Source organism: Dendrobates tinctorius, unplaced genomic scaffold (genome assembly GCF_039654945.1).
Source record: "Dendrobates tinctorius isolate UK_male_01 unplaced genomic scaffold, ASM3965494v1 ptg000213l, whole genome shotgun sequence".
NCBI lineage: Eukaryota > Metazoa > Chordata > Amphibia > Anura > Dendrobatidae > Dendrobates > Dendrobates tinctorius.
In genome coordinates, this window is record NW_027361880.1 from 5,319,196 (window position 1) to 5,343,965 (window position 24,770).

The window sequence follows — 24,770 nt, forward strand, 5'->3', positions numbered from 1 at the left end:
GAGGCAGAATCATTCATACAAGAGTTAAACCAAAACACTCGGGGACTCTCCTTTACCTCCAATATATAAAAGGAGAAGAGAGTGTTCCTAGATCTTGAGCTTTAAAACAACAATCAGACCGTTATCAGTAAAACCCACTTCAAGGAAGTGGACACAAATGGATATCTTGATATTTACAAGGCCCACTACACCAAATGGAAGTCTAACATCCCCCCTCCAGCCAATTTCGACGTATAAAAGGTACTGTCACACTAAGCGATATCGCTAGCAATATCGCTATAATTTGTGACGTTATAGCGATAATGCTAGCGACATCGCTGTGTCTGATACTTACCTTCGACCCGCTCCCCCGCTGGTTATCGCTGATCGCGCGAGAACGTCCAAGACTGTTTCTCGTCGTCAGCTTCCTGTGGAGAGACGAGCGACGAGCGTGGAGCCGGGCGGGAGGACGCAGAATCGCCTAGTGTGACAGGTAAGTAGCGACCCCCCGTCCCCAGCGATGTCGCTGGTGAGATCTGTCTGTGTGGCAGCTCACTAGCGACCACTTAGCGATGTACCAGCGATCCTGACCGCGTCATATCGCTGGTCGGGATCGCTGGTACATCGCTAAGTGTGACAGTACCTTAAGACTAAACTGCACATCTACTTTTGATTATATGACAGCAAATCCCACGTGTTAAGAGTCGAGTACTTTTCCTCGAGCACAAAAACCTTTGCTTGTGTGGCGACACACAGCAATCCCCCAAAAATGACGCGATGAACCGACGATAGAGATGACTTTGCAGCTCTGGTGAATCAGCCAAGGCAAGTAGGAGTGTACAGAGTGTTCTATAGACTCTCGTGGCATGCTAAGGGGGATGCAGTCTTGATAAGAATGTCGTCTAGATAGGGGTTACGAGAATGCCTCTACTGAGAAGAGTGGCCATAACCGTTGCCATTATCTTTGTGGAAACCCTGAATGGGTGCTGTGGAAAAGCCAAATGGCAGTGCCGTGAACAGGAAATGGGATTCTTGCATTGCGAAGCGGAGGAATCTCTGGTGGGGAGGAAAACTGGGTATGTGAAGATAGGCATCATAAATGTCCACCGAGCATAAGAATTCCAATAGAAGCTATTACTGACCGAAGAGTTTCCATTCTGAAGAGCAGCAGACACACATCTTGTTCAATAATTTTAGGTCCAGGATGGGAGAACTGAGCCATCTTTCTTTCAAACAGGTTTGAATCGAAACCTGAAAAGCGTTCTGGTGGGAGAGTGGAGACAATGACACCAACCTCAGAGAGCAAGTTGATAGCTTTGAAAAAAAACAGGAAAAGAATGAAGCATTCTTTGGTGGGTCTCGAAGAAAAAAATAAATAAAAATGAGGAAGTCTAGAAAAATTCTATCTTGTAACAGTAGGGGATAACATTCTGGACCCAAGTGGTGTCACCTACTGAGAGCCTTTCATCCCGAAAATGAAGGAGACGGCTGCACACCCAGAGCCTTACCAGGTGGGAGAAAGCAGTCATGCCGAGGAGAACTGTTGGATCCGGTTTTGGGTGGCCGGTGATGGTGAGTTCTTGAAGCCAGGTGGGGATTGGTTTGAAGGAATGCCTCTTCTGCTGACAAACTGGACACTTTTCTTGTTGGATATTGTTCTGGGACGACAACCTCCAAAAGGAACAAAATTGGACTGTGACAGGGCTGGCGTTTGGCCCTCTGAGGAAATGAGGTTCTCTTATCTCAGTGGTGTTCGAGAATATTTTATCTTATTCTCCGAAAAGATGGGAACCTTGGAAAGAAAGGTAGGCTGTTTCGGGACTTTTTTTTAATGCAGAATCCACATTCCATGCCGGCAGCCATAAGACCCTGTGGATAGTGATGATGTTGATGGCTGCCAGGGCTGAAAAGGCGGGTGCATGAAGGGAAGCAGACAGGATGTACTTCCCTGGGTGACCGAATTGGTTCACTAGGTCGGCAGGAGCATCGTCCGCAAGAATACCCTCACGGAGATGTTTCGTCCAGGCCAAAAATGCAATGGCCACCCACATAGCAAAAATTGACGGGTTGAGAGTTAAGTCCGCAGCCTCGAAGGATAACTTGGCAAGGGTTTTGGTGTGTTTGTCAGAGGGATCTTTAATGAGGATCCATTCGACAGAAGGAGAACGGTATAAGTGGAAAGCCAGGAGACCGGAGCGATCCACCGAGTGAGACTCTGCCAATTTCTGAAGCAGGTCAGCTGCAAAAGGATCCAGGACGTTGATGCATTTTTTTCTCTGAAAGCGCTTGCTGGGTTCTCGTGATTGGCACAGCTATGGGGAGTGAGCTTCAACCTTCAGAAGGTTACAATCTACTCCGAGGGAGAGGTCTCTGCATCCTTTATGTTAAGGGTCTGGTTAACGGCTAGAATCAGACTATCCACCATCTCACACAGTTTGGAGATCTGTTAGGAGAAACTTTGGTAAGGTCAGCTACAGAGATGCTGACCACTAGGAAGGAGGCACACTCTTGTTGCAGGCAGTGGGGGGCTCCTGGGGTGGCTTATTGAAATGGATTGCAATATGGGCAGAGGGACAAGGTCTGACCAGTGGGGAACTTTTTATTACAGGAGAAGCATGCAAAGTGCAGGACAATAGGGGGGAGGATGGGAGTGAGACTCCCTGATGTTAGGCATTGAGGAAGAGAAAGTATGTGCCAGGATGAGCTTATCGGCGATGAGAGCTGCCCCTCCCCCAGTTGAAGTGTACCTAAAATAGGTATTTTTTTGTACTCACCGTAAAATCCTTTTCTCTGAGCCAATCATTGGGGGACACAGCGACCGTGGGTGTTATGCTGCTGGCCACTATGAGGACAATAAGTAAACCAGAAAAAAAGTTAGCTCCTCCCCTGCAGTATATACCCTATCGCTGGCTGAGATTCTCCAGTTCGGTGAAAAAGCAGGAGCATAAACAGTTAATAACCATAACAATATCAACGCCTAAGAATGCTAGTGAGCTAATAGGCTAAAAAGGGTGGGTGCTGTGTCCCCCAATGATTGGCTCAGAGAAAAGGATTTTACGGTGAGTACACAAAAATCCCTATTTCTCCTACGCCTCATTGGGGAACACAGAGACCGTGGGATGTCCTAAAGCAGTCCCTGGGTGGGGAGCATACATATGCTAATACCCCATGTACCACGGAGTGAACACCGTGGTACTGCCGATTGCAGGCTGCGTCTGCCGAGAGCTGCATCTGCAGAAGCCAGAGAATGAATTAGGCAATGTTTGTAAAAGTATGCAAACTGGACGAAGTCGCAGCCTTGCAGACCTGTTCTGCCGAGGCCTGGTGCCGAAAGATCGAAGAGGCGCTCACTGACCGGGTAGAGCGCGCCTTGATCCCCGCTGGGACAGGCGCGTTCCTGACACGATAGGATACTTGAATCGCCAAGCGAATCAACCTGGCTAGCCATGCTTTTGACGCGGCTAGACCCTTCCTATGCCCCTCTGGAAGTATGAACAGGGCATCTGACTTGTGGAAAGGAGCCATCTGCGAGATGTACCGTCTCAGCGCCCTAACCACATCCAGAGTGTGGAGGGCCCTCTCAATGCGATGGACTGGCACTGGAACAAAGGGAAGACAAACAATTTCTCCGTTGAGATGGCAAGAGGAGAGGACCTTGTCCAGGAAGGACGGGAACGTCCTGAGAACTACCTTTTCCTGACGAAAATTCAGAAACGGAGAACGACAGGAAAGGCTGCCAAGTCCGAAACTCGTCTGATTGACGTAGTTGCCACTAGAAAGACCACCTTCCAAGAGAGGATGGTCAGTGACACGTCCTGCAGCAGTTCGAAAAAGGAACCTCCTGAAAGACCCCGAGAACCGGGTTAGGGCCCCATGAGTCAAATGGTCTTCTATAAGGAGACGCCACATGGGAAACTCCCTGAATTAATGTCTTGAGCTGAAGCTTGGTTGGCAATTTGTGTTGGAAAAGCACTGACAAGGCGGAAATTTGGCTGTTGAGCGAGCCAAGTGTGAGGCCTGATATTAATCCAGATTGAAGGAATTCCAATCTGGCCAGAATGGATAATACCGGAGGTGATCGACCATGAACCTTGCACCACAAAAAAGGAAGGTTATCTAGGTGCGGTGATAGATGCGCATGGACACAGGCTTCCTTGTACTAATCATGGTGGAAACCACGTCATGAGGGAACCCAGCCTGAGCTAAAACCCAGGATTCAACGGACACGCCGTCAAAGACATGACCCCGGAGTTCTGTTGGTAAATCGGGCCCTGCGAGAGTAGATCCATATGATATGAAAGTCGCCAGGAGACGTCGGCGACTAGTTGTATTAGTTCTGCATACCATGCTCGGCGCAGCCTGTCTGGCGCGACTAGGATCACTGACACTACCTCCGCTCTGATCCTCTTGATGACCCTTGGAAACCAGGGAAGAGGGGGGGGGGGGGGGGAATTACAGGAGCCGGAATCGGAGCTATGGCGGAACCAGAGCGTCCGCTTTGATGGCGCAAGGATCGCGCGATCGGAAAATGAACTGACGGACCTTGTTGTTTAGTCTTGAGGCCATGAAATCCACATCCGGAGTCCTCCAACGATGACAAATCTGCTGAAAGATTTCTGGATGAAGAGACCACCTCCCCAAGGCAATGCCTCGGTGACTGAGAAAATCTATCTTCCAATTTTCCAAGCCCAGGATGTGGCTTGCTGAGAAGGGCGAATGGATGGTCTCGGCCCCATGGAAGATGAAACTCAGTTCGTGCATGGCCATCCTGCCCCGAAAAGCTCCCTGACGGTTTAAATAGGCTACAGCCGTGGCATTGTGGGATTGAGACCTGATGGGGAGACCTGCGAAGAGATGGTGGAAACTCCTTAGAGCTAATCTGATTGTTCTTATCTCCCAATGTTAAATGGGGAGACGTGACTCTCGGGTTGACCAATGACCCTGAGCCGTGAGGAGACAAGGGACCGCACCCAAACTGGGGAGACTTGCGTCGGAGGTTACTACCAACCATCTTTCTGTGGGTAAAGACCTCCCTTAAATCAGGGAGGACCTCAGTGTCTACTCCCTGAGGGCTTGCCTGTCCCGCAGGGACGGTGGAATTCGACGGTCCAGGGAGAACGGGTTCTCGTCCCAAACTAACAGCAACGCTTGTTGTAAGGGACAGAGGTGGAACTGTGCAAATGGAACTACTTCCATCGCTGCCACCATCCTTCCGAGAACTCTCATGCTGAAAGGAATGGAGAGAGAAACTGGTCGAGAAAGAGACCGCTCTGCTTGTTGTAAGGCTTGGGTCTCTCCTGGAGGGAGAGTGGTGAATCCACGGGAAGTGTGAGCCGGTCCTGGAAGAGACTTTTCGCAGTCTATCTTCCGCCCTAGGCGAGAAAGAGAATTTACTGTTATCATACCCTTGATGAGCAGGTCGTCCAGATACGGTAACAGTACCACTCCCCGAGGGTGAAGAATGGGCATGACAGCCGCCATGACCTTGGTAAAGACCCTGGGAGCGGTGGCGAGTCTGAAGGGCAAGGCCACAAACTGGAAGTGTTCCTCGTGAGTTGCAAAACGCAGGAACTACTGGAGGGACGGGCAGATCGGAATGTGAAGGTAAGCGTTCTTGACATCGATGGATGCTAGGAACTGTCCCATTTCCATGGAAGCGACAACGGATCGGAGAGTTTCCATTTGGAATCGCCGTACCGTGACAAGGTGATTTAACAATTGAGATCCAGAAATGGGTCGCATCGACCCGTCCTCTTTTAGAACCAAAAAAAATGGACTGAATAAAATCTCCTGAACCTTGGAATGATGACTCCGTCCCTTAGCAGAGCCTGAACAGCCCGAAGGAAGGCTCTTGTCTTTCTCTTGGAGGAAGAGGAAAGGAAAACTCACGTTGGGGGGGGATTCTATATTATATCCGAAGAATACCAGCTTCCTGACCCATTTGTCGTCATTAGGTAGATCTATGAGATCTGGCTCCCCTAGATCTAGGAGCCCTAGGCTTGGGTTTCTAAGAACGGTTAGATCTGTATGAGATCTGGGAGCCTCTGTCTCCGCGCGGGGACCGACCTGATCCGAAAGAGAAGGTAGAGGAGGACCAACTGGAATTGTTGCGAGAAAATCAAAAACACGTCAGCTGTTGGTTGCGAAAAACGGCGGCCGAACAGCCCTTTGTTGAGGAAGGAATTTACTTGTTCCCCCCCCCCCCGGTAGTATCAGAAAAGAGCTGGTCCAGTCTCTCTCCAAAAAGATGACCCGTTTGAAAATGGAGGGAGAAGTCAACAATTGTTTAGATGTGGCATCCGCCCACCAGCCGCGGAGCCCTGGGACTCTTCTAATGGAGATCGCATTAGCGGCAGTATGAGCCGCGCAATTGGCGGCCTTAAAATAAGCGTCTACTACAAAGTTCACTGCGTGAATCATCTGGCTGGCGACAGAGGTTGTCTCCGGAGGAAGATTGATGCCCTGGAAGGCAGTAATCAGGACTTCTGCCCAAGCGGCCATGCCTTATTAACCTAAACTGCGGCGAAGGATGGAACAAAACGCCGTTCCTGAAGCTTCCAAAAAATTGAACGGGCAAGGTAGTCAATTTGACGATCGGAGGGGTTTCTCACCGAGGAACCCTCAGAAACAGATAGGAGCGTTGTGGAAGCAAGACGCGGTACAGGAGGGTCCACCGGAGGGAACTGTAATCGATCCTTCATTAGGTCTGGATCAAAAGGGTATTTAGCCAGAGTAAACTTTTGCCCAGTGAACCACTTATGTGGCTGATCTCTATGATACTGGACGGCTGGTAAATAACCAGTGCTCAAGCTTATTCCTTAAATGAGATAAGGAGTGCAGGAGCGGGAATATTTTCCTCATTCAACTTCAGAATCCTGTTGACTGATTCTATAAGAGAATCAATCGACTAACAGTTTGGGGATTCTGAGGGGCTGACGCGACAGATACAAAATCAGAGTTATGCTCGCTGTGAACCTCAGGAGAGGGCGAGTGAGAGACAGGAGTCGCTGATGCTGAGGCGCGAACGTGACTAGGGGACGCGCCATGAGCCGCTTTGGCAGAGACCGTCCTCCCGGAGGGAGCCTTGGTCAGAGGCTCCACCGACTGTGACAGGGGCGCAGCCCACTCGGGGGTACCAGACGCAGGAGGCCCGTCAGCAGCGGCTGCGAGGGGCATTGGAGCGCAGGTCAGGGCGCGGTTCGGGAGCAGGCCGGGTTGCGGTCCGTGCATAACGGATTAGCTTGAGCACTGGAGAGTCATGCTCGCTGTGGTGGTACACACGGTAGAAAAGCGCAGTGTGCTTCTTAGCGGCCCTGTGAGTGAGGCATAGCGCTCCAGAAAGGGTTAACGGCAGAGTGTGACTGCAGCTGCAGGGAATGCGCCGGGAAGGGTTTAAGCTTTAATCTGAGGGCAGACGCAGCTTACCCACGGTCCTGTGTTATGTCCCCCAGGAGGAAAACGGTGGCCCTGTGGTATCACCTGGAATTCGGCTGCTCCTGAAAGGGTTAACTGCAGCAGAGGTAACAGAGATGGTCCCCGAGATTAGAATTGCGCGTCTCGTTAGGAATGAGGCGCGCCAAGAGGAGGGGGCGGTGACGATAGCGCGGGCGGCGCTATTTAAATTGTGGCCTAGTAGGCTAGAAAAGCCGGGGACTACATTTTTGGCCTACCCGCAGTAGGCGCCAGGGGCGGAGCGGCGCTATTTAAACTGCGGCCTAGCAGGACCGAAAAAGCCGGGGGCTAAATTTCTGGCCTCCCCACGGTAAGCGCCGGGCACCAGTGTACCGCCTCTGACGCCAAGTCAGCGCTTCTCCCGGGGACAAGGACCCGACCCCATACCTCCACTCCTGTGCTCAGTCAAGTCATCGCTGTCCAGGGTCTTCCAGTCTCATCCTCCAGGCGATGTAGCAGAGCTGGAGGAGGTTTTACAGGGGGGTATTGCTCAATCGATCCTCCCTCTGGACAGGGGGATGGAGAGCTCTGGGGCTGATTCAGTGCATCCGAAAAAGCGCTGTTCAGGTCTGCTCCATGCACTCCTGTGCTACGTCCTGTTGCGCTTGCCCTCGTATCCGTGGAGTACCGACCATAAGGGAACCATCGTCAGAAGAATGATCCCCATGCGTTGCAGGAAAGTGTACGTGAAGGGTTACTCCACGTGCTTGCCTGTTGTTGGTTCAGGGGAGAGCGAGCCATAGAAAGGAACAGTCGCCCCCTTCACTCCGTTAAATAAAAAATAAAAATTTACAGAAAATTCAAAAATAAAATAAAAACGGTGGGGTCTGAAACCAGACCTAAGTGCCTCCTATAGACACTAAGTAAGAACTGGAGAATCTCAGCCAGCGAGAGGGTGTATACTGCAGGGGAGGAGCTAACTTTTTTTCTGGTTTACTTAGTGTCCTCCTAGTGGCCAGCAGCATAACATCCACAGTCTCTGTGTTCCCCAATGAGGCGTAGGAGAAATAAAAATTACAGACCTCTCCATTCTTTGTAGGTGGGGAAACTTGCAAAATCGGCAGTGTATCAAATACTTATTGTCCCCACTGTACCCCATCAATAAACGCCAAACATATGAACCTGAATTTACCATATCAGAGTACAATGTGTCACGAAAACAGTGTCTTAAAATCAATGGGATATGTTAAAACATTCCAGAGTTATTTCCAAATTAAAGGGAACCTGTCAGCAGGAATGTGTACAGCAACCTACACACAGTGTCAGGTTGGCGCCGGTATACTGAAAAAAAATTATACCTTGGTTGATGAAATCCATCTTATGGTTGTTTCTTAATCTTTATTTTCAGTCTTGTGTTAATGAGATTCTTGTGCCCTAAGGAGGGGTTGGGGTATGTGGTGCTCTGATTAGATATTCATAATGCAGACAGCTGACAGGTCACTGATCCCTCAGTGACCTGCCCCCTAGTGTGCATAATGAACATACTAATGTGCGTATTTGAAAAAAATACGTTACTTCATCAAAATGGCGTTTGCAGACTCTCACTTGTCAGTTAGTGCCTATTATATTGATGTGCTGAAAAAAACAAAATCACCATCAAAATGACACTGTCGGCTGCATCTGCACATTAGCATCCATCACGTTCTGATAGATGCTACTGCGCAAGCGCCTGTGCTGGCTCCTTGCTGCTGCAGCCAAACAAAAAAAAAAACAAAACACTACATCAATATGGCACCGTTGACTGCGCTTTAGCATCTTTCGCGTTAAGTGTAATTGCTAAGAATGGAGCTAGCTCTGATCTCACAACAGTTATACGTCTTTGATGTCAACGTCATGACATTTGCCTTTTTTAAAGTAATAAGCATGGCAGGCGTCAATTCTGTTGCCCATAGCGCCCTCTCCCTTACACTATTGCATGTTACCAATGGCATTGACATGGCAGCAAGGGGACTAAGAAAACTATAAGGAGTATTTTCATCTACCGGTCTCTGTTAGTCCCTCCCATGATACCGTGGGTACTTGCATACCGGGAGAATACAGACCAGTGTTATTAGTAGGTTGAAAAGTCTTACAAATAATTTGAAATGAAGTAGGAGACAGTCACCTTACCCTCCCTCCATAAACGTGGTTAAAGAAATTGCCTCACCTTAGGACTTTTACTTGGTGTTGGCCTCTTTGTTGCAAGTATTTTGGAGTTCTTCACTACTGGTGGTGTTGGTATGAATCTAGAGGATTTTGCAGTCTGTAGTATAGCAGGTTTTGAATGGGACTGTGAAGACTTTACAATTGATGTTATTTTGTTAAGTGTCTTGGCAACTTGACTAGATTTCACAGGCGCTGGGGACGGAGATTTGGAGGTGCTAGCCTGGACAGAATTCAATACCGCACTTCGCCTTGATTCGGTCCTTTTAAATGTGCTGCTAATTTGCATAGGTGGAGGTTTAACAACTTCTTTCAAGACTGCAGGAAGAGGTGGAGATCTTGGCCTCAATGGTCGACTTACAGGAACTGGACTCTATCAAGGAAATAAACAGTCAAAACCTGTTCAAAGACTTATGGAAACAAGAGACAAGAGGGACAGTTACTTACCTCTGCGGGACGAGTGCTAACTTCCAAGGGGAGCTTTTTCAAGTCTGCACTTGAACAGACAGTGGATATTTTCTGCAATTAATTTAGTAAAAGGTTAAGCTTTGAAAAAAAAAAAATGCTAATGATTACCTTTAAAGACGTTTTCACACAAAAGCATAGGCGATACATGTCTGATAGCTTCAGGCCCCACTGATCATGAGAATGGGTACAGAACCCCCATTTCTTTTCACTGTAGCATGGAGCAGCATGATTGTGCATACCTACTAGCAATTCATTTAGCAAAGGTAGTACTATATGGAGTTTGATGTGCAGATTCCAAAAATATGCTTAGTTTTGCTTTATCACAAAGTTTCTGCGATAGAAGTGTTTTTGTTATTACGTTATTTCTGCATTTTCAATGGATATTGGTTTTCCTATCTTATTCCCATTTCTTTGGTTGTCTTACTTAATTGTGAACTTTCTTACAGGGACAATATCAGTAAAGTTTTTAGTGAGTTTTATGGGAAGGAGTATTGACAATGCAGTCAACCAATGACTGCTTCTCGGAAAGTCACATGTGAAGGGGAGGAGCTAACTTTGAGGCGGTAAGATTTGAGTCAGTCAGAAAAGAATGGTGATGGCAGCAAGGACTGATATGTGAGACTGACAGGAGACAGGCCTCTATAGGGATCTGAGCCCTGCCACAGAGAGATAGAAGGGAAGGCAGCGGCCATTGTGAGAGGATTTTCACTGCATTTCTGGGAGGGCAAGTTGTCACGCCGCTCTGTCTGTATCTGCCTGTCGGCGTGACAATGCATGTGTTTGCTTTAACCCCTTACTCCCTTCCCCCTAATTGAGCTGGGATACTGCTGGCTGTTACCTGTATGGAGCCTGCTCAGTTCCCGGCTCTGCTGCATGGCTGCACATGTGGTGTTAGGTCTTTGCTCTGCTGATTGACCATTCGCATGTGCGGTCCCTAGTCGCCTCTGTGGAAGATGTCCGCAGGTTGTGAGGTCATTTGCAGCTGGTGCATGACTTTCCACGTGTGTCTAGGATTGCAGACGATGCCAGGTGCTCTAAGCTGCAGTTCCTGCACTGATTGTGCTGCAATGGTTTCTGTGTGTGCTTAGGGCGTGCGCAGCCACACCTTCCCTGCTTTTATCAGGGTTAGTGTACTTGAAATGCTGTAACCAGCCAATTGCTGAGGGACAGCTCCTATATAAACTTACCCTGCGCTAAGGGCAGGGCCAGAGCTACTTGCAACGCTCCTGGACTTTGCTATGTGTGTCTCGTGTCTGTGGACCTAGTCCGTCTTGGTCATGATATCAAATTCCCTGCCTTGATTCCTGCTTTGTCCTGTTCCCTCGCCCTGCCCCGGAGGCGGTATATCCAGTCCTGACTCCCTGATCCTGTACCTGTCCTGTACCTGTCCCCGTCTAAATTCGCCCTGGCCTGGAGGCAGTGTATCCAGGCCTGAATCCTTGATCCTGTACCTATCCTGTACCTGACCATGTCTGAACTGGCTGCCATGTTGTGTTCCTGGAATCCCTCTGTGTTTGGAGCCCTGCACCCAGTGACTCTGAGACTCTTGTAACCGGTGTTCCTGCTGAGCATCTACTATGCTGTGCTGACTACCATGCGGTGCTAGCTCCATGCAGGCCCAGCAATCCTGCGGTGTTAGCACCATCACGCTTGAGTTCCTTCCTAGGTCCGATGCCCAGAGCCTGACAACTGCAGTCTGGAACCTGATGACTGCTGCCTGGAGCTGGATGACTGCAGTGGTGCCTGTAGGTCGTGTTGGATGTCCGAAACCAAACGACTCAGGTCTGATGTCTGCCGGTGACTCTGATGTCCTGTGGGTGACCCTGATGTCCTGCCTGCATCTGGATGACCTTGTGTGTCCTGATGACCTTGTGTGTCCTGGTTTTGTCTATGTACTGTGACTTTACTTTAAGTAAACTTTACTTTATTTATACCTGAAGTTGTGCGGTGTCATCAAGTCCTACGTGTCCTTGTCCACATGCTCAGCTGCCACAGTATCCCGGTCGCTGCCCTTCCCTAGTTCGGGTAGGCCCGGGTAACCCTCTGTGGTATAGATGGTCCATATTGCGTCCCCAGGGGACGCCCGCCCCCTCGCCATGGCGTGGAGGTGCCTCCTGGACCGCGGCTGCAGTCGTGACAGAAGCTCTGGCCTTGGACTCAGCTGAGCATGTATGGACGGTAGGACTTATTCCGAGACCCGCTTGGCCAGCGGATGAGATGGCTCGGATCCCAGCCGGTAGTGGACTAGATTGATCAACCCTGCGCTTGGTAAGCGGTTTGGATTTCTGGAGCAATGAACTCTGCTGCTTGTGAACTGGGACTTACCGCCTATGCCAAGAAAAGTTTGTGTCTTTTTTTTTTTGTGGGACCTTCAGAAGAGGGGGCTTTAGGAGGGGATAATGTCACGCCACTCTGTCTGTATCTGCTTGTCAGCGTGACAATGCATGTGTTTGCTTTAACCCCTTACTCATTTCCCCCTAATTGAGCTGGGATACTGCTGGCTGTTTCCTCTATGGAGCCTGCTCAGTTCCCGGCTCTGCTGCGTAGCTGCACATGTGGTGTTAGGTCTTTGCTCTGCTGATTGACCATTCGCATGTGCGGTCCCTGGTCGCCGCTGTGGAAGCTGTCCGCAGGTTGTGAGGTCATTTGCAGCTGGTGCATGACTTTCCACGCGTGTCTAGGCTTGCAGACGATGCCAGGTGCTCTAAGCTGCAGTTCCTGCACTGATTGTGCTGCAATGGTTTCTGTGTGTGCTTAGGGCGTGCGCAGCCACACCTTCCCTGCTTTTATCAGGGTTAGTGTGTGTACTTGAAATGCTGTCCCCAGCCAATTGCTGAGGGACAGCTCCTATATAAACTTACCCTGCCCAATGGGCGGGGCCAGAGCTACTCGCAACGCTCCTGGACTTTGCTATGTGTGTCTCGTGTCTGTGGACCTAGTCTGTCTCGGTCATGATATCAAATTCCCTGCCTTGATTCCTGCTTTGTCCTGTGCCCTCGTCCTGCCCCGGAGGCGGTATATCCAGGCCTGAATCCCTGATCCTGTACCTGTCCTGTACCTGACCCCATCTAAATTCGCCCTGGCTTGGAGGCGGTGTATCCAGCCTTGAATCCTTGATCCTGTACCTGACCATTTCTGAACTGGCTGCTATGTTGTGTTCCTGGAATCCCTCTGTTTGGAGCCCTGCACCCAGTGACTCAGACCCTTGTAACCGGTGTTCCTGCTGAGCATCTACTATGCTGTGCTCTGTCTACCATGCGGTGCTAGCTCCATGCAGGCCCAGCAATCCTGCGGTGTTAGCGCCATCACGCTTGTGAGTTCCTTCCTAGGTCCGATGCCCGGAGCCTGACGACTGCAGTCTGGAACCTGATGACCGCTGCCTGGAGCTGGATGACTGCAGTGGTGCCTGTAGGTCGTGTTGGATGTCCGGAACCAAACGACACCCGTCTGATGTCTGCCGGTGACTCTGATGTCCTGTGGGTGACCCTTATGTCCTGCCTGCGTCTCGATGACCTCGTGTATCCTGATGACCTTGTGTGTCCTGGTTTTGTCTATGTACTGTGATTTTACTTTAAGTAAACTTTACTTTATTTATACCTGAAGTTGTGCTGTGTCATCAAGTCCTATGTGTCCTTGTCCACATGCTCAGCTGCCACAGTATCCCGGTCACTGCCCTTCCCTAGTTCAGGTAGGCCCGGGTCCCCCTCTGTGGTATAGAGGGTCCATATTGCGTCCCCGTGGGACGCCCCCTCCCTTGCCATGGCGCGAGGTGCCTGCTGGGCCGCGTCTGCGGTTGCAGTCGTGACACAAGTAGCCTCAGACTGAAGAAAACAGCTCAGCCACTGAGGTGTAACTGAGTGAGGGTCTCCACAGAGAGAACCTGAAAGCAGCCAATATCACACTGAGAAACTGCCTGTCTACAAATGTTCATCTGTAAGGAATAGGCTGACCCGTTTACCTCAACTGTATATAGTTATCTACCAGATTACCTCCAGTAAAATCAGTTCTAAATACAAGCTGCCTCTCATCTCTGGGGAATTAGCTACAGATAGTCGGTCGGCTCATCGCATTTTTTTTTTTTTTTTGAGTTGGTCACCACCATTGAACTGAACTTACTCTACTGTTTGATCTGATTTAAAGGAGAAAATGCCCCGACAGTGCATCAATCATCCGAACAGCACTTTTAATTTCTCCTCATATTTTGGTTTCTATTTTGCATGTGAAATTATTTGGGTTCAATAAAAAATGTTTTGTAAGGTGAAGGATTTTTCCTGATATGTAGTTTACTGTTTTCTTAATATCACCTATTTATTTCCTATATCTTATAATAATGATGCTGCTTCATGGAAACTACGCGCTACAGAAAAACTATATCCATTTTTTAAAATCAGGACAAAAAGATGATTCAGAAAAGTAAAAAGTCACCTGCGATGATTACAAAAAATATTTTGTGTAGACCTGTGTTAATATTAATTACTTTTGGATTTACTACATTTTACCTGCAATGAATCTAGCTTCTCCTGTTGCTTTTGGATCTTTTCACTTAGATGTTTTTTCTTCTCTTCTTGTGAAACTATATCTTTCTTAAGTACCCCAACAGGAACTTTCTGTTTTAGCTCTAGAGCCTCACATCTGAAATCAAAATGATAATGGAATAGTTTCATAACCAAGAATCAAAAATATAACATTTAAATCACAGCACACACATTCACCGGTCTCCTGTACACGCGCACGCCGGCTTTCCTTCCCCCGGCTGCGCGCCGCCATATCGGACCTGCAAGGGTAGCAGGGAGGCCGATGCCAACACCCTGTCCCCCGACATTGACAGCCCGTCCAGCTGCATTGCGCTCCCAGCGTGGGCCACGACGGCCCAACCAGGACCCTGGTCTCATGCTGTCCTTCACCAGCCAAGAGGGGAGCTGAAAGACAGGCCACCTCCAACCAGGCTTCCGGCGCTGGAGCCCCTGCCGTTCCTGCAGACACCGCGCAGGCAGCATCACAGCCCAGGTATCCTCTTCATGTTTTCCCTCTACAGGTTCCCTTGGAAACAGGAAACCAACTGAGGGAGCGAGAAGGAACGCCCCTTTTATCTCTGTAGGTTTCCTGTTCCTAGGCCCGGATTCCCCTCTCTCGGAGGGTGCTGTCGTGGCGAAGAGAAAAAAACCCATTATACTTTATTCAGAATATTCATTTCTCGTAAGTATCAGCACACGTGGCCGCAGTCAGCAGCAGGAAACCGATGTCTGACACTGTGCACTACTGAAGAGGAATAAATACTCACCACTCTCTGCGATGAACAGTACAGGTTAGTATTCCAGCAGCTGCCCTTTGGCTTGCAAGCAGCGCATGTCGTCCCTGCATTGCGCTGCTTACAAGCATTAAGCAGCTGCTGGTAACGGAGAAGGACACTGTGAGGGAGCGGAGGAAGGCAAGTGTAGTAGTTTGTTTTTTCAATTTTTTTGATGGGGCCATGCATAACAGAATAAGGATAGGACCAATCATTCCAGGATCGGGATTGGGCCAATCATACCAGAATAAGGATGGGACCAATCACACCAGCAATGGGATGGGGCCAGTCATACCAGGATGCTAGAAAGAAATGAATATTCGTTGCCCTCCACACCCATAGCCATGGAATGCAGTGAATATTTATTTCTCTTTAGCAGCGGGCAAAGGAGTTAGCTGCAGCCACCGGCTCCTGCCTCCTGTTACCCTCTGCTCCACCAAAGCCGCTCCCCCCATCACCCCCACCACAGCAGATACATCCGGACTAGAAGATGCACCCCCCCATTTTCAGAGGAAAAAAGTGTGTCTTATAGTCCAAAAACCACCATGGTTACTTACCGGTAGCCGGTTTTTCTGGAACCCATGACAGCACCACCTGAGAGAGGGATCCGCCCCGCCAGGACAGGAACCTACTGAGACATAAGGGGCGGCACCTCTCCCCCGCTTCAGTTGGGTTACAGAGCACTGAGAGGACTTCCCGGTTAGTTACATGTTTAATCCAACACCACAACACTCAAAAAACACCCTACTAATTGTGCACACCCATATGGTGAAAAGGGGGGGAAATATACGGGTGCTGTCATGGGTTCCGGAAAAAACGGCTACCGGTAAGTAACCATGGTGGTTTTCCCTTCACCCATGACAGCACCACCTGAGAAATTTTTGGAGATTCGAAACACCTTAGGGAGGGACCACCACTTGCAGCACCCTTCTACCGAAGGTTAAGTCAGCAGAGGATAGATTCAACCTATAGTGCTTAAAGAAGGTTGAAGGTGAGGCCCAGGTAGCGGCCTTACAAATCTGTTCAATCGATATCTCTGCTTTTTCGGCCCAGGAGGTCGCCACGGCTCTGGTGGAATGAGCCTTGATGCCGTCAGGAATCGGGATACCACTAGCTGTGTAGGCTACACTAATGGCCTCCCTAATCCATCTAGCAATAGTCCCTTTTGAAACCCCATAGCCTTTCCTGGCACCCTGAAAAGCTACAAATAGGGACTGGGACCTCTTCCACTGGCTAGTCATAGATATGTATTCTACGAGAGCTCTCAACATCCAGATTATGGAATTTTTCCTCCCCCAGATTTTTGGGGTTCTCGCAGAAAGATGGAAGGACAATTTCCTGGCCCCGATGGAAATCTGATGCTACTTTGGGCAGCTAAGCGGGGTCTGTTCTTAACACTACCCTATCCTGAAAGACTTGCGTATAAGGTGGATTTACTGAGAGAGCCTGTAAATCGCTTATCCTGCGGGCTGACGTGAGGGCCACTAACAGGATTGTTTTTAGGGTCAGAAACTTTAGGGGTAGCTGATGTAATGGCTCATACGGATCTTTTGTAAGGGCTTCTAGCACTAGGTTTAAATCCCAGGGGGCTATTCTGGGTATTGGGATAGGCCTAGCTCTATGGCAGGATTTAATAAATCTGGCTACCAACCTATTTGATGCCAATTTGCAGTTGTAGAGCGCCCCTAGTGCAGACACCTGAACTTTAAATGTGTTCACTGCTAACCCCATCTGCAACCCCGATTGTAAGAACTCCAGGATGGCATTAATCGGGGGTTCCTTTCCTAACGGCCTACCTCAGAACTGCAGGAACTTATTCCATGTTCTGCCGTAGATGTTAGTCGTCACTGGTTTCCTACTCTTTAGCAGGGTGGCCACCAACCCGGGGGAGAACCCTCTATCCGTTAAAAGCGACCTTTCAAATTCCACGCCGTCAGATGGAATCCTTTGACCTGAGCGTGGAATATTGGACCTTGAGCTAGTAGGTCCAGGATTTCTGGCAGAACCCATGGATCGGAGAGGGACATCCTTCGTAGTAGAGCAAACCAGGGCCTTTTTGGCCAAAATGGAGCTATTCGAATCACCCTGGCTTGATCATTTCTGATTTTTCTGACAACTGTTAGGATCAGAGTCACTGGGGGGGGAACGCATAAGCTAGCCTGAAGTTCCACTGGATGTGCAACGAGTCCACTGCCCATGGTTTTTCTCTCGGGTTTAGAGAGCAGAACCTTTCTGTTTGCCTGTTGTGTTTGTTGGCAAAGAGGTCTATCACCGGTTTCCCCCAAAGCGGAGTTATTTTTTGAAAAATGGACCGGTTTAGCGCCCATTCCCCCTGCTTCAGGGTATTGCGACTCAAGAAATCTGCCTCTATGTTTTCTGCCCCTTTTATATGTAAGGCTGTCAAGAAGTGTAGGTGTTCCTCTGCTCTGCTCAGAATGTCTCTCGCCGCTTCCATTAAGGAGTGTGATCTTGTCCCTCCTTGGTGGTTGATGTATGCCACCGCTATCTTGTTGTCTGACATGATGCGTACATTTTGACCCTGGAGTAGCGGAATAAAGTGACTTAGGGCCTTGCTCACTGCACATAGTTCTCTCAGGTTGGAGGATGCTTCCTTTTCTTGACGCTTCCAGGAACCTTGACCTATGATGCCCCTTAGGTGTGCCCCCCATCCCGAGGAACTTGCATCTGTTAAGATTATATCTGACGTCTGTCTGTCCCACGGTATTCCCAAGGTCAGATTTGTCTTGTCCAGCCACCAATTGAGAGTGTGTCTCTGGTTTTTAAGGAAAGCTCCAGCTTTCCTTCTAAACGCCCTCTTAGCGATCTTTGTGCTGTTAGTATCTCCCACTGGAGTTGCCGGGTGTGAAACTGAGCCCACCTGACCGCCGGAATACAGGATGTTAGGATACCTAGAAGAGACATTGCTCTTTTTAATGTCATACGTGGTTGGTTTTGGCCCGTTAAGGCCAGATTTTGCACCTTTTCTATTTTGGACTCTGGGAGCAGACACTCTTGCCTTTCTGAGTCTAATATAAATCCTAAGGGGGTCTGTTTTTTTAGGGGTTGCAATTTTGATTTTTTGAAATTGACTATCCACCCTAATTCCTGCAAGGTGTTGATCACCCGGGTCAACTGCGCTGTACAGTGGTCCTCTGAGCTGCCTACTATGAGAAAATCGTCCAGGTATGGTATTATGACCGTGTTGTGAATCCGGAGAAAGGCTGTCACTTCCGCTATGACCTTGGTGAAAACTCTCGGGGCTATAGATATGCCAAACGGAAGAGCCCTGAACTGAAAGTGCCTTAGTGTGCCTTGATTATAAAGTGCTACCCTCAAGTATTTCTGGTAATCTGGGTGGATAGGGATGTGATAATACGCATCCTTTAAATCGACTACAGCCATGAAGCAATCTTGGCGTAGCAGCTTCACCGCCGTCGTTACTGATTCCATCTTGAAGGTCGAGTTCCTTATCCATAGATTGAGCCGTTTGAGATTTATGATTGTCCTGAATGTTTGATCGGGTTTTTTTTTTTTTATCAGAAAAAGGGGTGAATAGAACCCCTTCCCTTCCTGTATGCGTGGTACCTCGGAGAATACCCGCTTGTCTATCAGGCTCAGGATCTCTGTTACTAAGGCCACCTGCTCTTCGGTCACCTTCCTGATGGGTGTGATAACGACCATGGGTTTTGGCTGACGAATAAAGGGAATTTTCAGGCCTTCTGTTAGGATGGTTAGGATCCAGGCGTTGGAGATCTTCTCCCAAGCTTGGAAAAAGAGTGCCAATCTCCCCCCCACTGGAATACTGGCGTCACCGTGGCGACTTCTTTGAGGTGGAGGTGCCTCCACCAAACATAAACCCCGATTCTTTTTTTCTTTTATCCTCCCATCTTCTCCTGTCAGCGGGAGGACGCCCCCTATTGAATCTCCCCCTCCGAAAGGGCTGTCTCCTCTGATCCATAGGGAATCTGGGGAAGCCTTTTTTCTTATCACCTGCTTTCTCCAGTATATCGTCCAAGTTCTTGCCGAACAAGAATCAACCATCGCAGGGGAGAGAGCATAATTTGGCCTTGGACTGATGGTCACCCGGACAGCCCTTAAGCCATAACACGCGTCTAGCAGCATTTGATAGTGACGCTGCCCTGGCTGTCATCCGCATAGAGTCCGCCGAGGTATCGGCCAAAAAAGCTGCTGCCCCCGGATCTCTAAGAACCCCTGCGTCTTCCAGGGGCAGGGCCGACCTTTTGGAGGACCTGGACACTGCTGCATCTATTTTGGGGATTTTGTCCCATATCTCCGCATCCTTATGATCAAAGGGATATCGTCTCTTAGAAGTGGATGGAAGGGCCCCCGATTTTTCGGGCTTTTTCCACTCTCTCTCAATAAGTGCCTGGATTTTCTCGTTTACTGGAAAGGTTCGTTTTTTCCTCTCCTGAAGCCCCCCAAACATGACGTCCTCTAGGGTTTTAGCCGCCTTTTCTTCCTGTAGGCCCATTGTAGCTCTGATGGCCTTTAGGAGGGCGTCTGTGTCTTCTACAGGGAAACATGGTTTACCCCCATTTCGCTGTCTGAGGAGGATGATTTTTCCGCCTGAGATGACATTGACGCGGAATCCGAGGGGGAACTAGGGGGATCCTTCCTGTTTTTTTTTCCCTTTTTTCAATAGGGACTTAATTGAGCCTTCCATTTCTGACCTTAGGGCAGATATCAGATTGGCTGCGAAACTAGGCGCTTCCTCCGTCATAGTCCACTGAATGCACGCAGCACAGAGATCTTTTTGCCAATCTCTTGCTAGGGGAGATTTACATATAGCACAATCCCTATTGTTCTTCTTGCTTCCCGCTTTTCTGGGCCTTTCCTACAGGGTGAAGCATACAACAGAAGCCCTATTAACATAATGCTAACATTCACAAAGATCACTCACCACCCGAAATCAAGGGTACCGGACTCTGAGGCTGCGTGGGGGCACGTGACTTGCGCTCTTTGGATCTTGAGGAGTCCCCCGACCTGCGGCTGGGGCGACTTGCTGCTGGAATGGCTTCCATGCTTTCTGCCAGAGAGCTGAGATGGAGGCAGGGACGCTGAACGTTCCTGCTCTGACTCCAAGTTGCACCGCCGTTTGTTGCCGCCTTCTCTTTTTAAATAACGCGCCTCCGCTCAGGTGAGCGTCTCTCCCCTCCCCCCTGCGACCGCCGGCCGACCGCTTCAGAAAGCCGGCTGGCATCGCACCCGGCGCCATTAAACCGTCGCCCTTCTCTGACGTCAGCCGTCGCACCCAGCATGCAACGTGCCGCTGACGTCAGCGGTCGGAAGAAGCCAGCGTCTCTCCCCTGCTATGAGGATCGAGATGCGGCGTGAGCGAGGGGAGGGCGGCGCGGTGGGGGCTTCCCGCAGACCCCGGGGATCCCACCGACGCCCGCACGAACCCGGAACCCCGGAGGGCCCGTGGACTGCGCATCCAGCACCCGACGGCCGACGCTGCAGGTGAGACACCTGTTCTTCCTGCGCCGGGACGGGGCTGGGTCCATCTTCTTTTCTTCGCCCATGACAGGTACCGCCGACAGTGGGGTTCCTTTCCAGGACAGGAACCCAACTGGAGCAGGGGGAGAGGTGCCGCCCCTTATGTCTCAGTAGGTTCCTGTCCTGGCGGGGCGGATCCCTCTCTCAGGTGGTGCTGTCATGGGTGAAGGGAAAAATACGGCATCTTAGAGAAATCTGCTTCTTTTTCTGCCATATTTTGTCATTATCAAAATTCACAACTCTGATGTAAAATTGCCGAAATAGGAAATGGCAGGTGCTACTGATAAGATTCTATGCAGAGGGAAGAAGAAAAGAGCTAGAGGCAGAGTAACAAGAGAAATCAGAAACACAATAGTTGCAATAACCCCCAAAAGTACAAACCTATCTTGCTCTGTGTCAGGATTACTTGAGCAGACCCAAGTATCTGGGTATTCCTTCTCTACAGCACTGAGCTGGAAAGGAAGAGTCCGCCATTTCAAGCATAGATCTGCAAAGAAAACATTATAGTTAGTAATTAATAGCGATAAAAAATTCCAGTCATTTAAAAAATATATGCAAATTGCAAGTATCGTATTTTTCGGACTATACAACGCACTTTTTTCCTCCCAAAATGTGGAGGAAAATGGGGGGGGGTGTCTTCTAGTCCGGATATACCAGCTCTGTGGTGGGTAGCAGTTTCGGCGGAGCACCGGGTCACAGAGGCAGGAGCCAGCAGCTACAACTAACTCCTGTGCCCGCTGCTAAAGAGAATTATTTACTGCATTCTACTCCCATGGGCATGGAGGGCAATGAATATTCATTTTTCTGGCATGCTGGTATGATTCGTCCCATCCCGTTCCTGGTATAATTGGTCCCATCCTTACTCTGGTATGATTGGCCTCATCCTTATTCTGGTATGCATGGTCCCATCAGAAAAAATGAAAAACAAAACCATTGCACTTGCCTTCCTCCGCTTCCTCGCAGTGTCCTGCTCCGTTGCCAGCAGCTGATTAATGCTTGTAAGCAGCGCATGACAGGGACGTCATAAGCTGCTTGCAAGCAGAAGGGCAGTTGCTGGAATACTTGCTGGGACTGTTCATCGCAGAGAGCAGTGAGTATTCATTGCTCTTCAGCCACCGTACACAGATCAAATTTACTTTACATTTTGATAGATCACACTTTAACGAAAGCAGCAATACTAAATAGGTGTATTTTTTATTGCTTTAATGGGGCAAAAATGGGAAGATTTGAACTCTTGCTTTTTTATTTTTTCATGTTTTTATTTTTTTACTGGGACTTGAAGCTGCTATCATACAATTGCTTGTGCTATGTATAGCTAAAATATAGATCTTCTAAATGCTGGCTTTCACAGGAGTATTGTAATGACAGCCACTGGTGTCTACAGACCCCTGGTTGTCATGACAACCCACTGGCACACAACAATCACATCACGGGAGTGTTGAACGGTACGTGGAATGATGTCCCTGCCGACGCGTGTTAAATGCAGTGGGTGTTAAAGGCCATTAAATCAGCCATCATCTGCAAGAAAAGATGTGGGCTCTGTGTGCTACCCGCATTAAAAACAGGGATACGACATAGGACATACATGTATGTCATAGGTCTTGTGGTTAATGCCTGAGGGCCACCTTACAGTACATTGTGTGTGGCAAAACAAATGGTGTGGCAAAATGAAATTGAATACTACAACTTCTCCCATAAAAAAGCCCTCATATGACCATGATAAAATGTTGAAAAAGTTATGGCTCTTAGGCCGGGTCACACTTGTGAGAAACTCACACAAGTCTCCTGTACCCGGCACTGCCACCGACATTTGGGACCGGCGTGTGTGGCTGCATGCATTTCTAAGCAGCTGAGCGTTCCGCTCAGAGTGCCGGCAGCAGTGCCGGGTATTGAGACGTGAGACTCGAGTGAGTTTCTCACAAGTGTGACCCCGGCCTTAGAAGAAGCATGGGCTGGGGGAAGGGCAGAACCAGAAAAATCACCATGTAAGGAAGTGGTTAATAGTAAAGTAGGTACTGTTTTTAGTTCAAGCTGTACTTGATGAATAAATCATAGAAAGCAATACAATATAAACAGTAGCACATGCAAACTTCTAGTACGAAAGCTACTCACCACACTGAATAGTGGTTGGGATTTCCATTGCACGCCTTCGTTTAAACCGCAACTCAGTTGATGGTGGCTGATTCCAGTTTGCGGATATGTAACCAAACTCATCCCAAAATTTTATAATGCCCTTCTGAGCTGTAAGTGAGAGTGGTAAAGAGATGATGTCAATTTTTGCTGTCAATGAAACTAACTTTGCACACCTTATGAACGCAAATGGCAAGGTATTTGAAGGCGTTATTACTCTGGCTTCTATCAAAATAGTTTTAAAGATTTTTAAGAGAAGACTTTCAGGTACTTGCAGCTGAAGTTATTAAAAAAAAATAAAAAAAAATCACCACTATGAGCAACAGACAAGAAGGCAACATAAAACAGAACACAGTTTTGAAACAAAGGCTGACTGCACTGCCGTCAGAGGCTTTATTTGCAGTGCTAGTTTCTCCTATCAGACACAATGATGGACCCTGAAGGACCCCCATTTCAGTTCATTTAGGTCCAGTGGACCAGGTTGATATCGGTCGTGACCATTTTGTATAGCAGTGGTTTATGGTGTCCATTGTGCAAACACAGCTTATAGCAATTGTATTCCAGTGCGCCAACACAAGCCACCACTAGCCTCACAAACACAATTCACCTATGCCAATATCTTTCCAATACTGTGCCAAGTGCTCCCCCATAGCCTTCAGAAGGTGTCGGTACTCCTTGGCATCAGCGAAGTCTTGTTTGTTGTGTGTAGGCTCCAGGACAAGATAAGGAACATCAACCACTCCTACAACTCCTCCACAAGCCCTAGAAGGTAAAACAGTCAAATTATTATACTTTCAGCATAAAAATGGCCAAATGAAAAATAAAAAAAAAAAAAGCCAGAAAGTGCAAGGGAAAAGATACAAAATACTGTCATGTTTGTACCATGTGCTGGCCCTGCTTCCTGATATTTCTCAGCATCGGACACATGTTCCTATGGAGTGACAGCTGTCACACTGTCACATTTGGTGGAGATGTCCCTCCCTAAAGTGTTTTTTAACCCCTTAGTGACAGAGCCAATTTTTAAAATTCTGACCAATATCACTTTATGTGGTGATAACTCTGGAACGCTTTAACAAATCCCATTGATTTTGAGACTTTTTTCGTGGCACATTATAATTTATGATGATGGTAAATTTAGGTTGATATGTTTTGTGTTATTTATAAAAAAAAAAATATCAGAAACTTGACAAAAATGTAAAAAAAATTGCAATTTTCAAACTTTGAATGATTATCTGTTTAATCCAGATAATCATACCACACAAAAAGAGGGATTTTGGGTTCTTACCGTAAAATATCTTTCTTGGAGCCTTCATTGGGGGACACAGATGACCATGGGTGTATGCTGCTGCTGCTGCTGCTGCTAGGAGGCTGACACTATGCAAAACAAGAAACTTAGCTCCTCCCCGGCAGTATACACCCACAGACAGGCACCAAGCACCTCAGTTGGTGAAAAAGCAGTAGGAGAAGCAACCAAAACCATAAACATATGTACCAACTCAACAAGGGACTCTCAGACCCAACACGGTACTACTTAAACAGGGAGGGTGCTGTGTCCCCCAATGAAGGCTCCAAGAAAGATTTTACGGTAAGAACCCAAAATCCCTCTTTCTTTATCGCCTTATTGGGGGACACAGATGACCATGGGACGTTCCAAAGCAGTCCCGAGGGTGGGAACAGCAATAAAGGAACGAAATAAGGGCGGGCTTAGGTCGGTCGAAGCGCCACCGCCGCCTGCAGAACCTTCCTACCAAGAGCTGCATCAGACGAGGCCTGGGTATGAACCCTGTAGAACCTC

At 48.6% G+C, this 24,770-nt stretch overlaps 1 protein-coding gene across 5 annotated transcripts in view; it reads right to left on the reverse strand.

Annotated features, from left to right (window-relative positions):
* MORC2 (MORC family CW-type zinc finger 2) overlaps positions 1-24,770 on the reverse strand; it is a 196,131-nt gene that overhangs the window by 56,712 nt on the left and 114,649 nt on the right. For all 5 annotated transcript variants that reach the window (XR_012222267.1, XM_073554793.1, XM_073554790.1 and 2 more), the window contains exons 15-20: positions 23,583-23,737; positions 22,958-23,086; positions 21,227-21,332; positions 14,541-14,673; positions 10,021-10,092; positions 9,578-9,946 (exon numbers count right to left, since the gene is read on the reverse strand). Coding sequence is in view for 4 of the 5 variants with exons in the window: in XM_073554793.1 (XP_073410894.1) it covers positions 9,578-9,946; positions 10,021-10,092; positions 14,541-14,673; positions 21,227-21,332; positions 22,958-23,086; positions 23,583-23,737 (964 nt within the window). In the remaining variant the exon portion in view is untranslated. The remainder of the gene's footprint in view (positions 1-9,577; positions 9,947-10,020; positions 10,093-14,540; positions 14,674-21,226; positions 21,333-22,957; positions 23,087-23,582; positions 23,738-24,770) is intronic.